Source organism: Arvicola amphibius, chromosome 8 (assembly GCF_903992535.2).
Source record: "Arvicola amphibius chromosome 8, mArvAmp1.2, whole genome shotgun sequence".
Taxonomy (NCBI): domain Eukaryota; kingdom Metazoa; phylum Chordata; class Mammalia; order Rodentia; family Cricetidae; genus Arvicola; species Arvicola amphibius.
The window spans coordinates 8,668,814-8,682,756 of record NC_052054.1 but is presented as its reverse complement, the minus strand read 5'-3'; the positions used below and the strand labels follow the sequence as shown (position 1 = coordinate 8,682,756).

The 13,943-nt window shown below is 43.9% G+C and overlaps 1 protein-coding gene across 1 annotated transcript in view; it reads left to right on the top strand.

The window, feature by feature from the left end:
- Nucleotides 1-5,633: 5,633 nt before the first annotated feature.
- Nucleotides 5,634-13,943, top strand: part of LOC119820693 (WT1 associated protein) — a 28,096-nt gene continuing 19,786 nt past the window's right edge. Inside the window, 2 exon segments of the mRNA XM_042055516.1 lie at nt 5,634-5,782; nt 11,051-11,088. Coding sequence (XP_041911450.1) covers nt 11,059-11,088 — 30 coding nt within the window. The 5' untranslated portion in view covers nt 5,634-5,782; nt 11,051-11,058.

Sequence of the window (13,943 nt, the reverse complement as noted above, 5' to 3'; positions counted from 1 at the left end):
AGATCCGCCTGCCTCTGCCTCCTAAGTATGGGATTAAAGTTGTGTGCCACCACCACCCGGCCGGTGGTTATTTTCTAATTCTATCATTTATTATACATTTACTAGGGGGTACTCTATTGTAAAGAGAACAGGCTAGAGAGATGGCTCTGTAGTTAAAGGCTAGGTTCATACCCAGAACGTCAAGAAAATTTATCCTTCATCAACTGGAGGTGAATCATTGTTCTATTGTTATTATTAATGATTTTTGAGACAGGCTCTTTCTAGGTAGCCCAGGCTGGCCTAGAACCTAGTGTTTAGCCTCTTCAGTGTACAGAAATGCACCATCCATCAGGCCTGGTGCACAATTATGTAAGGCAGAATATATGCTATTTTCTTTAATTAATTGTCAGAGCAGTACACTGATTTAATAGTCAGTTCCAATAATGGGAGAACTATTCTCTCCGTCCAAGAATAACTTTGGGCTCGTGGTTGGTTTCGGGTTTTCTTGAGGCAGGTTTTGCCACATAGCCCAGGCTTTCCTCACATTTGTCTCTCTGCGTCTGCTCCTGGGCTTGGGGATCACAAACATGCTAAAGTTTTTAGGTATTCAGTATTTGCAGTCAGTTGTTGTCATTTCCCTTTTGATGCTAAAATTACCCCTAATTTGGCTTGTGGGGAATCCTCCAAGCTGATTCCTGTGGCTTCAAATTTTACGTTTGGCACTACACTATATAATGAACCATGGCCAGGCTATATATTGTATTAAATAGAATTGTAACCTACACCCTGTAGCAACTCTCTCAAGAAGTCAAAGCTTTATTAACGATGACACCCCAGGAAGCCACTCTGCTGTATGGAGGCCGATAAGAAGTCAGTGTGCTCTCCACTCATAATTCAGGAAGCTGGACCATACCCTTTGTAACAATCAGTGCAAAACACCCAGGGCTTGATTCAACAGCGACAGCTCCTCCAATCCCCCAATTCTGTCTCCTAACTCCCATGTAACCCGGGGTGGACTCAAACACCTTATGAAGTTGAGGATGACCTTGAGCCTCCTGCCTTCACCTCCTGAGTGCTGTGGTTACAGGTTGTGTAGCCCCACACCCAGTGTGTAAGTGCTGGGGATCGAATTCAAGGTTTCATGTGTGCCAGGTACTCTACCTGCTGAACTCTATCCCCAGCCCTTGTCTCCACTTTCAACATGGCCAACTACACCCCTCTAAAGCGGACAGATGGGGTGATTGGCTTCCAACTAGTCACCTGCTGCCCAGTGCCCAGTGCCCAGTGCCCAGTCCCCAACCAGGTCACAGCTGGAACAGCTGCTTTCCCACTGGGAAGCATCCTCTGCCTGCCCTGGAATCTCTTCCAACTCAAGTCATGAATTAGATTGACTTTCTCCTTCCATGTACCAAACCCTCAAAAGATAGCCTCTGCTTACTAACTTTTTAATTTTTATTTTTGAGCCTTTGGCTTTTCTCATGTGATTTTTTGTGGTTTATTTGCAAACTTTATTGACACGAAACTTGCATGCAAGAAATGTGCCCTTTTAGTGCTGGTTTGATTTGCTTTCATAAGTGTGCATATCTGGGTAACCAAGATAAAGAACAAACACATAGACCTGGGTAACCACACACCGGTTCCAACCCTAAGTTCCTACTTCTTACTTTTCAGTTGCTGCTTCTTCTCTTCCACTCCTAGCACCTGCTGATATCATCTATCACTATGGGTTAGTTTTGTCTTTTCTCCTAAATCCTGTGGACATATCTTATTAACTCAGACACTTCCTCTGCATTTAAGACATAGCGAAATATTTGATTTATGCCCCCCAGAACTGGTAGCAGAAGCTCTGGATTTTTTTTTAAGTGTAAAATAGAACTTAAGCGCCAGAGAGATGGCGTAGCAGTTAAGTGCCCTTAGATGCTCCTCCAGAGACTTAGTTCAGTTTCCAGAAACCCCAGCACAGCTCATGATCTGTGGCCCTCTTCTGGCGTGCAGGCATACATGCAGACAAAGCACTCACATGTATAAAATACATAAATAAATTTAAAAGAAAATAGAAGTTAGAAGCCAAGAGCGGTGCTAGCTCTACTTGTTGTTACCATTGATGAAAAACCATCCTGGTTTGTCATGGAAGACGGTTTTATGTGTGTAAATGTTTTGTCTGCAGGTATGTATTTGTACCATGCATGCTCCTGAAACCAACTGAGGTCCCAAGAGGGCATTATGGATGATTGGAGCCACCATGTGGGTGCTTGGAATTGAGCCCAGGTTCTTTGCAAGAGCAATAAGAACATTTGATCATTGGACCACTCTAGCCCTTGTCTGAGAGTTTTAAACCAAATGGCCATTACCCCAAGAAACCCCTTTAATATCTGGGAAGAACTGACAATCTATTTTCAAAGCCCTTTCAGTACACAAAATTAAGACTTTTATCTTTTTTCTTAAATGGGTATATATTAATCATACAAAATAACTTCATTACTTTTTTTTTGGTTTTTCGAGAGTGTTTTTTGTTTGTTTGTTTTAAATATTTATTCTGTACACAATATTCTGTCTGTGTGTATGCCTGCAGGCCAGAAGAGGGCACCAGACCCCATTACAGATGGTTGTGAGCCACCATGTGGTTGCTGGGAATTGAACTCAGGACCTTTGGAAGAGTAGGCAATGCTCTTAACCTCTGAGCCATCTCTCCAGCCCTGTTTGTTTGTTTTTTGAGACAGGGTTTCTCTGTAGCTTTGCAGCCTCTCCTGGAACTAGCTCTTGTAGACCAAGCTAGCCTTGAACTCACAGAGATCCGCCTGCTTCTGCCTCCCGAGTGCTGGGATTAAAGGTGTGCGCCACCACCACCCAGCCAAACTTCATTTTTAAATATTTAATTTATATATACCTATGTGCCTGTGTGTGTGTGCCCACAGAAACCAAAAGAGGAGGTCAGACTTCCCTGGAACTGGAGTTACATGTGATATAGATGCTGGGAACTGAACTCTGGTCCTCTAGGAGAGCAATAAATGCTCTTAACCCATGAGCACTCTGGTAAGCTTGCCTCATTACTTTTATGTGTGTATATTGTACTTTGATCATTTTTCTACCTCATTACTATTTTTTTTGTCCTTTCTTCTATTGATCCCCTTAGGTCACTTACTTTAAAATGTGTTCAAGAAGCTGGAGAGACAGCTCTCATTAGAGCACAGGCTGTTCTTTCAGAGATGCAGGAACAGTTCCCAGTTAGGTGCAGCCACCTAAACGGTGGCTCACAGTAATCTGTAACTCCAGGTCCAGATCCGCCACCCTCTTCTGACTTCCAAAGCCACCAGGTACACAGACATATATGCAGCCAAAACACTCATACATACAAAATAAAAATTTTATATCTAAAAAATGGTTTTTAAATATTTATATATATATACACACATACGTGTGTGTGTGTGTGTGTGTGTGTCAGTGTTATGCTTGTGTATCACACGTATGTCTACATGAGACCAGAAGGGGGCATCAGACCCCCTGTAACTGGAGTTAAAGACATTCATGAGCTGCCATGAGGGTGCTGGAAATTGAACCCAGGTCCTTTGAAAGAGTAACAAGTGCTCTTTCCAATGGGGCCAGCTCCCCAGCTCCAAATTGACATTTCAAATTTAAACTAGGTTTTTCTGAACTTCTTTGGTTTTATGTCTGTGTCTTGTTCCCCCCACCCCCACCCTGGACATCTTTGGAGACAGTAGTAACATTAAAATATTTGTACTACAATATACAGCTTCAAAATCACAGCAATGATATGATGGTTAATTATAAATCACTTAATGAAACTGAGTAATTATTATTATCTATAGGCCAGAGTCCTCCACAGGCACAGTATCAGAGTGTGACGCTCAAATACTGCAAATGTATTCTTTCCTTTGTGTATCTTAGTTACACATCAATTGTACTTAGAGTGAATTGGTTTCTTTCAATTTACTTTGGACTTCGGGTTTTTTCTTTTTCTTGTTTTACCATTTGGCTATGTAAATTTTGAAAATTCAGATGTCTTGTTTCTACCTTTATCTCCTATACCCATTACCCCCTTTATGAGTAACTCTTCCGTTTCTGCACTATCCTTCATTCTTTCCAATGAATATGTGCCTACTTATGCTGCGGAACAAACAGTTTTTGCACACCGTAAATATGTATTGCTCTAGTTGTCAATAAAAAGCTGATTGGTCGATGGCTAGACAGCTTTTTCAGGGCCGAGAGAATGCTGGGAAGAAGGAATATGGAGCCAAGGGAGTTGTCAGGAAACGCTGAGGGTGCAAGACAGCTAATGGCTGAGCATTTTTATTAATAAGTCTCCGAGTAGTTATTTGGAAGCCGCTGCAAAACAGAGTTGACCGTGGTCCCCACGAAAAGCTCCGACTACATACTCATATATGTGTATATTTATTTTTACACCTTGCTTTATTCACTTAACAGAAACCAGGACTCATTCCAAAATAACAACTTTTTTGTTTTCTTCTTTTTTTTTTTTTTTCGTTTGTGGTTTTTCAAGACAGGGTTTCTCTGTGTAAAAGCTCTGGCTGTCCTGGAACTCACTCTACAGACCAGGCTGGCCTTGAGATCCCCCCGCCCCCCCCCCCCCCCCCCCCCACTGCCCCAGTGCTAGGATTAAAGGCGTGCTCCACCACCGCCAGTAACTATGAATGGCTGCATCCTCACCATAAGATGGGATTTCAATGTATATTTCCATTATAAACACAGTTGAGCCTCCTCCCATGGTAAAGGGTCTTTTTTCACGTCCTTCCCCGTTTTCTTTAGTTTACTGCTATGTAAACTGGAGTATTTTCTCTAGCCTAGGGCGACTACACACCATGGCTCCTTTCATCATCTGGTCTGTACTGTCACCGTATCCTTAAGAACCACCTCAGCCAGGACAGCTTCACTGGGGATCAGCAGTTCTCATACAGCTGGCTAAGCCGGCCGAGCCTAAGAATGGCTGTCCCATCTGAGCAGCGATGTCCTTTTTGCTGCAGTCAGGCGGACTGTCTTCCTGGAATCCTCGCCCGGCTGCCTTTCCGGGCTTCCGGTCCGCGGTCCGTCCTAGGGCGGCCCCCACGCCGCCCCGAGCCGTCCAGGGGGACGCGGCAGCGGCTGTCGTACCCCCCCAGTCTCAGAACTAGGGACACCTCGGCGCGGGGCCGCCGCCTGCGCGTTCCGGCGACGGCGGGCGGAAGCATCCCGTGAGGCGCGCCGCGTCCGCGGTAGCCAATCCCGAGCTGCCTGTTCGGATTCCTCCGCCCAGGCCGTGCTGCCGCCGCAGGTGGCCCGGCAGAGCGTGTCCGGCAGCGGCCGCCGTCCCGAGATGCCTCGCGGGTGACCTCCGACCTCGCGGGCCCGCCCTCCTCTCCGGCCGCTTCCCTCCCCGACCCAGCTGAGCTTGCAGAGCCCCCACGGGGCAGGCGCGGGCCGCGGCGGCCGGTCTTGGTGCAGCGGCTGGCGGCGGCGGCTCCTCCGCGCCCCGAGGCCCCGAGCGGGCCGGTCGGCCTCCCCTCGCCGCTCCTCCCAGGCGCGGTGACCGAGGCAGTGCCCGAGAGGCGCGTCTCGGGTGAGTGGGCCACGGGCGGGGTGGCGGCGGGGCGCTCGGGGCGGGGCGTGCTCGGGCGGGGCGGGGCCGGCGGCGGGGCCTGGTTTCCTCCCTCAGCGCCATTTTGTGGCTGCGAGACCCGCAAATAAAGGCTAGCGCCGGGGCTGCGGCGGGAGGAGCGCGGGGGGGCCGGCGGCGGCGCGGCCTCGGCCTGTGTGACTGGCGGCGCCCGCGCAGCCTCGGGCTGGAAAGGTAGGTGCGGCCGGCAGCGGCAATGGCCGCGAGGGCCTGCGGGGCCGGGGATCGAGGCGCGGCCGCCCCAGACCCGGGAAGACGTAGCCCGGGCCGGAAGGGCGAGCGGGCCTGGGACCGCGCTGGCTTCCCGTTAGCCGGAGCGGCGCGCTGCCCGCGGGGACGCTCCGCCGCCTCTGGGCCATTTTCCTTCCGTCCCTGGCGGCGGCCGGGGACAAGGCGAGCGGGCGTTCCCGCGGCCGGGGAGGCGGGGAGGCCGGAGGCCGCCCTCTCGGGGCTGACTGGCCACGCCGGCCCTTTCCCCGCCTCTGTCGCCCCCTCCCACCTCCCAGGACTGGTTCCCGGCGACCCAGCGACACCGACGAGTTCTGCCAAGCACAAACGAAGGGTTCGGTTTCTTTTTAAACCGAATTTCACGTCACGCAGTAGCTTGTCACTGCAGCCACGTTCTCCCGTGGACTTCCATTTTTAAATAAGTGCATGCATTGTGAGGAGAATAATTGATTTTTTTTGACAGCTTCGAGACATTTTTCGTCAACTTTGAGTCTTGTTTTGGATCTCTGTGAGGCTGGTTTGACCGTATTTAAAACTGTTTTCCATAAGCGTGAAAGCACAGTAGGAAAAGGCCTAAGCTTTTTGTGTGTGTGTGTGTGTGTGTGTGTGTGTGTGTTCCAGGGGTTCGGGGGGGACGGACGACTAGAAACAGAATCCTAGGCCTTGTGCATGCTAGGACAACAATCTGCCATTGAGCTATTGCTCCAGCCCACAGTTCTTGGTTTGATGATGAGGAAGTTAGCTAATTTGACCCCAAAGGACTAAGACACTCTTAACTGGTGTAAAGATCAGCGAGTATGTTACAGCTTCAAGGAGTATGTTATAGTCATAAGTTTGATTTGCTAGTAAGTTTTATTTATGCCTCTTTCCTCACTCCAGCTTTTTCCATTTAGTTTTATTGTTTCAAAAGTGGAAGATCTGTTACTGCAAGTTATGTTTTTTTTGTTGTCCCCCCCTTTATATTGAGCATTAGGACTGGAAAGTTGGCTCAGCAGTTAGGGCACTTCTAAAAGACTTGAGTTCCCAGCACCCAAATGATGCCTTGGGGCTATCCTTAACGCCTGTTTCTGGGATTCTGACTTCCTCTTCTGATCTCTGTGGGCGGCACCAGGCCAGCACGTGGTGTACATACTTACATACAAAACATCCATAAACATAAAATAAATTTTTTAAAAATGGCAGATTAAAAAAAACTGAGCATCAGGTTTTCTCATAGGTAAACAGACCTGTGAAACGACTGAAAACATTTTCGAGGTGGCTAGGTTCCATTGATCCAGACTGCAGTTCACTGGATGGCTTCTGATGGGACTGAAGTTGACTTCTAAAGATTTGGGTAGTGTTTCCAAGAGTGCTTTAGTTCTTCGCTCCATAGCAAAGGAGCAATTTTTGCTTTAGTGGACCCTTTAGCAAAGCAAGATGTAAGATAACACTACTCTTGTTTTTAATACCTCCTTCTTTCTACCTCTGAATACTTTATATTCTTGTAGTTAACGAAACTTGGAAGAAAATTTTCAGTATTGCCATAATTGTATAAGCTATTGGATATAATGTGATACTCTTCCATCAGACTAGAGTTTATGTTACCAGTGTTCTTTATGTGCTTTAAAGATGAAACTGGTGGAGTTTATTTTCCTAATGTTTGTTACATTTTTTTTCTGTTGATTGTGTTCAAACAGTCGTTGTTTGTATAGTCTCTTTATGGCACCAATGACAGAGGTCTGCAGCACTTAGTGCACCAACACTGGTATTCTCTTTTGCTGATAGAGAAACTGAAGCCCCGAGTTAAGTGACTTACTTGTTCAAGTAAGCCTATGTAACTGACTGAAATAGTGGTCTAACTTGTAACTTGTCCCTTCGTAGTGCATGCTGAGGCTCTCAGGTAGTAGGTTTCTTATATCCATTGTGGTTTATTGTGAGGCATATACATGTCTTGCATAAAGTTGTATTGGCTTGTGCTCGCCTTTCTCCAGGAACTAAGTCGCTCAACTTGGGATCATAGTGTTAGGATATGGAATGCTAGGCACCTATCAACTAAAACTGAATTCCACAACCTAAGCTTGGCATCCATGACATTCTAAATAAGTATATATAGACTTACTTATTCTATTTTATGTGTGTGGGTGTTTTGCCTACATGTATGTATCTGTTCCATGTCTGTGCAGTGCCCTTGGAAGAAGAGGGTGTCAGGTCTCCTGGAACTGGAGTTAACAATAGTTAGGAGCTACAGTATGAGTGCTGGAAATGAAACCCCTGTCCTGTGAAAGAGCAGCTAGTATTCTTAACTGCTGAGCCATTTCTCCAGCTGCATTTCCCCCTTACATAATTTTAAAACCATTCATTTCTAAATCCTGTTGTAAGGTTGGCAAGTTGGTCGTGTTGAATTTTTCTGTTTTGCCTTTGTTTTTTAACATGGTGTGCCTTTGTTTTTTAACATGGTTGCAAGCCCTAGCTGGCTTGCAACTTCCTTGCTCTGTAGAACTTGAAACTCTGCAGCCTGTGCCTCCTGAGTGTGTGCTGTATGAGCCGTATGTGCAGCACCACACTCAGCATGCTTCCTTGTTGTGTTTTTGTTTCTGCTTTTTGAGACAGGGTCTCACTGTGTAGCCCTGACTGGTCTGGAACTCAGTAAGTCCCAGTTTCTCAAAATATAAAAGTGTGTATTATTTCTCTCATTTGCAATTCCAGGGGCTCAAACCCCAGACTCTGCATGTGCTTATCATGCAGTCCACAACTAAATCACTTCCCCAGCCCTTGAAAGACTTTTGAATAGAGAAGACTTAAGCTATAATTTATAATGTGGTCGTTTAGAGTGTTTTCCTAAAATTTTAATTTCTTTGTACAACAACTAATTTGAGAACCAGGGTTTAGTGGTGGTATGATTAGAATATCTAGTTCATTTGGGAGTATATGTAAAATTGATATTGGGAATTCTTTTTTTTTAATATTTATTAATTATGTATACAGTATTCTCTCTGTGTATATGCCTGCAGGCCAGAAGAGGGCACTAGACCCCTATTACAGATGGTTGTGAGCCACCATGTGGTTGCTGGGAATTGAACTCAGGACCTTTGGAAGAGTAGGCAATGCTCTTAACCTCTGAGCCATCTCTCCAGCCCCGGGAAATCTTTACTTTGGTAAATTTTGATAAATCTCAAATATTCATTAGGAAATTAAATACCGCTGGGCAGGCGGATTTCTGTGAGTTCAAGGCCAGCCTGGTCTACAGAGCTAGTTCCAGGACTGGCTTCATAGCTACTGAGAAACCTTGTCTCAAAAAACCAAAAAGAAAAGAAAAAAATTAAATATCTTTTAAAAATCGATACAACAAATTCTTCAGTCAAAATTTTAATAGTTCAGAATTTTGAGACAGATCTCTATGTACCTTTGACTGTCTAGAACTCTCAATGAAGCCTGGTCTCAAACTACAGAGATCTACCTGCCTGTTCCTCCAGAGTGCTGGGGTTTAAGGCCTGTACCACCACACCTAACTTATAGTGTAGAATTTCTGTTAAGTATAGATGAGTAAAATAAAATGAAAAAAGTGGTTAAAGATGTAAGGGAATTTTGATGAATAGTCTGTGAGAACTAGGACCTAGGAATAACTATATTTGTTTCCTGGTTAAATTTGAATAAAACAACTGGGGAGGGTGTAGCACACACCTTTAATGCCAGCATTCTATGAGTTCGAGGCCAGCCTGGTCTACAAGAGCTAGTTCCAGGACAGGCTCCAAAGCTACAGAGAAACACTATCTGGAAAAACCAAAAAAAGAAAAAGAAAACAGATGTGTTTGTTATAAGAACTTCTCCCCAAAGATCTATTGATTAATTTTATATATATGAATGCTCTATTGATTTTATGCCAGAAGAAGGCATCAGATCTCACAGCCACCATGCAATTGCTGGGAATTGAACCCAGGACTTATGGAAGAGCAGCCAGTGCTCTTAACCACTGAGCTATCTCTCCCTCCCTAAAGAACTTTTTTAAAGATTTATTTTTAATTCTGGATGTGTATGCCAGTGTTCATGCTTGCCTGCGGAGGCCAGAAGTATCAAATCCCTTGGCACTGGAGTTGTGAGCCACTTTACATGGATGCTGGGAACTGCATTCATGTCCTCTTCAAGAGCATTTGACTGCTAAGCCTTCCCTCTAACCCAAGAATTGAAGTTTTAATTGTGTATAAATTATTACTTCAAATCAATTTAGATTTGGGGAAAAGAAATACTGGCCCCCAGACTTAAGTCAAATAGTATTTAGTGCTCATAAAATCTTCAAAAGAAAGTTTTATATTTATTAGGTTAGCTTTTTTTCTGTTCCATGTATTTGCTCCCCAACTTGTATTGTAATGCATTATTTAAGGTACGTTTGTTACATGTTTCTGTCTTTTTGTAGTATGTGAATTTGTGGTTTAATAAGTAATGACTGCCAGGTGGTAGTGAGTCCAGACTTTTAATTCCAGCACTAGGGAGGCAGAGCAGGTGGATCTCTTCTGAGTTCAAGGCCAGCCTGATCTACATAGTGAGTTCCAGGAGCTACACAATGTAACTCTGTCTCAAAAACCAAAACGGGGGTGGGTGGGGTGCTGATAGAAGTTTGTAGTGGTTCTGTTGAGTTACCTATCTTTTGCAACAGTTAGATAAACTTTGTATAAATATATCTAAAGAAGCTAATTTTGAAATACAGATTACTTTGGCATGCAATCATGTGGTGTAAGCATATTTCCATTAAGATATGTATACTCTGTAGTTTCTGTTGTCAGTGGTGATTAGATGGTGGATTCTGCTTCCTGGTGAAAGCGTGATGCTGTAGAAGTCTAGTCAGACTGGCAGGTGCTGCCCCTCTGTGGCCCTTCAGCAATGCCTAGATTGCCTGAGGCCGGACTTACAGGGAACTTTTAAAAATTACATAACCATGATAATGAAAGATGTTGACAAAGAGGAAATTTGTTGAAAGCTACAGAGGAACTCATGTCTTTGTACTTTTTTTGTAAATTAAAGCTATCCCGGGCTAAAGTCAGTGACAGCACTTAGCAGATAGAGTGTGAAGGAAGCATCCTGGACTGAGTTCCTTCCACTGCAGTGATAACTGTTTCACATTAAGATTTGCTTGAACATTTGTGTGAAAGAAGCAGTTTTAACTTTGAGAGGAATAACTTTGAATTGAAAGAAAATCAACTGAAAATCTTTTCCCCAACACCCTTCCTCCTGCTTTTTTAGGGTGCAAGATGACCAACGAAGAGCCTCTTCCTAAAAAGGTATGTTGTTTGAGCAGCTTCAGACACTTTGCTTGTTAAAGCCTAAAGGACTACTGTTTGTTTGTATTTTTCACTTCCTTTCCCTTGTACTTTGCATCAGGGGTACAGAGTGTTGGATGTGTGTCTGCGTGTGCTCTATTTAGCATGAAGGATCACAGTTTTTAGAAGGCCTTACTGTGGTCTGCAATTCTTAGCCTGAATTAAATGACTATTATACACACATGGCACGTACAATTTCTAATCTTTCTTTTCCAGATGATTTTTTTAAATTTTTCCTCCTAATTTATTAAACCCCAGGACTGTAACTTAAATCCATCCTCTTGTGGATTTTTCAAGGCTACAGCCAGTTCTTATAGTGTTTTCTTCTTTCCTAACTTTTGATTTCCCAGTTCTATATTCCTACACTGAATTTTAGCTTATTACATTTATAGTATAGATACACTACATATACCCTGAGGTTTTGTTAAAAAGAATAATGTAGTTTATGGAAGACTTGACTTTGTAACTCAATTGGAAAAGCTTAGTGTTTGTTTATTGAATATTTAAACGACTGATTTATTATCTGCTGTATAAGATTCTGCCTTAAAATTGAGTCACATTACTCCTGGAGTGAATAAAGAACTGAGTATGTGGGAGCTATGACTTGCTTTCAGTGGGTTAATGTTTCTCTGTTTTGTATAATAACACTGGTTAATACTTAGACACTTTAAAAAAATGCTTTCTTGCCGGGCAGTGGTGGCGCACGCCTTTAATCCCAGCACTCGGGAGGCAGAGGCAGGCGGATCTCTGAGTTCGAGGCCAGCCTGGTCTCAAGAGCTAGTTCCAGGACAGGCTCTAGAAACTACAGGGAAACCCTGTCTCGAAAAAACCAAAAAAAAAAAAAAAAAAAAAAAATGCTTTCTCAGGCATCAAGCTAGGTTTTGTGCATGCTCTGCAGGCACTCCTATTGAGCTATACTCCCTCCACCAAGAATTGTCCTTTTTAAAAAATATTTATTTACCTTTTAGTTATGTATATGTGTGTAGGGGATGTACACATTGCCTCAGGTGTTAAGGAGGCCAGAAGCGTTGGGTTCCTGAACTGGAGTTACAGGTGGTTATGAGCCATCTGACATAGGTGCTGGGATTCGAACTCGGGTCTCTTGGAAGAGTAGTACTTGGTCTTAACCACTGAACCATCTCCCTGGCCCTGAATTTTCTTTTTTTTTTTTTTTTTTAATAACAGAAATTAATAAAACCTTTGTTTTTTTTTTAAAAAAAAAACAAAATAAGGGAAAACATTTCTAAATGTACAAAACAATTTCAGCTTATGTTCTACTTTTAAACTTTATTGGAAAGTTATAAATTAATAAGTTTTAAAAATATTCAGGTGTAGTGAAGCGACGAGCAGGCCTGTTTTTCATCCCGCCCGGCTTCCGCATGGCTAGCTTTATACCCGAAATAACAACACACAAATTTTATTCATTTAAACACTGCTTGGCCCATTAGTTTTAGCCTCTTATTAGCTAACTCTCACATCTTGACTAACCCATATCTAATAATCTGTATGCCACCATGAGATTGTGGTTTATCAGGAAAGATTCAGCATGTCTGACCTGGCGGCTGGCTCCATGGCATCTGTCTCGGGTCGGAGAATCATGGCGACTAACTTCCCTTCTTCCCAGCATTCTGTTCTGTCTACTTCACCCACCTAAGGGCTGGCCTATCAAATGGGCCAAGGCAGTTTCTTTATTAACCAATGAAATCAAAACAAACAGAAGACCCTCCCACATCATTCAGAGATGTTCTATGAGCCTCGTTAAAAAAACTAGGGAACTGGTATACCATGTGTGCAGCTTTGTGTGGGAACCACCAAATCAAGGTCAGCATCTGAATGGTCACCACAGGCTCTTCTTTATAGGCACTTTGACCCTCTCCCTCCATCCCCAACCCTTGTTATTATAATCTGTTCTGCTTCTTTAACTAACCTGAGTGCTGTGTAAAGGAAATCATGCGTGTGTGTCCTTTTGAGATTATTTTGTCATTCAGCATAACTTCCTTCAAATTTATTTGTTTCCTATATCAATAGTCTTATTTTCACTTAATGCTGAAGAATGTTGTATATGGCTGAATCATAGTTTTATACATACTTAGCCTGTTAAGGAACACTTGGATGACTCCAGCTTTGGGCCATTACAAGTAAAGCTGCTTATGAATATATGCTCAAGAATACAACTACTGGGGGCTGGAGAGATGGTTCTGTGGATAAGAGCACTGGCTGCTCTTCCAGAGAACCCACATGGCAGCTCACAACTGTTTGTAACTTCAGTTCCAGGAGATCTGACACCTTCACACCACTGCATATAAAATAAATTTAAATAGATTAAACAAAAAGAATGCAACTGGGTCATATGGCATGTGCGTTTTAATCTTGTTTTGACTTTTTTTTTTTTTTTTTTTTTTTTTTTTTGGTTTTTCGAGACAGGGTTTCCCTGTAGTTTCTAGAGCCTGTCCTGGAACTAGCTCTTGTAGACCAGGCTGGCCTCGAACTCAGAGATCCCGCCTGCCTCTGCCTCCCGAGTGCTGGGATTAAAGGCGTGCGCCACCACCGCCCAGCGACATTCGTTTTTAGTAGGTTTTTTTTTTTTTTTTTTTTTTGGTTTTCTGTTTTGGTTTGGTTTTTGTTTTTTCTTTGTTTCAGTTTTTTGTGTATCTGTATGTTGCGGGGGCGCCCCACGGTGTGAAAGGGGTATTGGATGCTCTGAAGCTGGACTTAGAGGGATTTGTCACTCCCTACTGATGTGGGTGCTGGGAACTGAACTGGTGTCCTGGAAGCACTCCAGGCACCCTTAACCACTAAGCTGTCTCTCTGGTCCT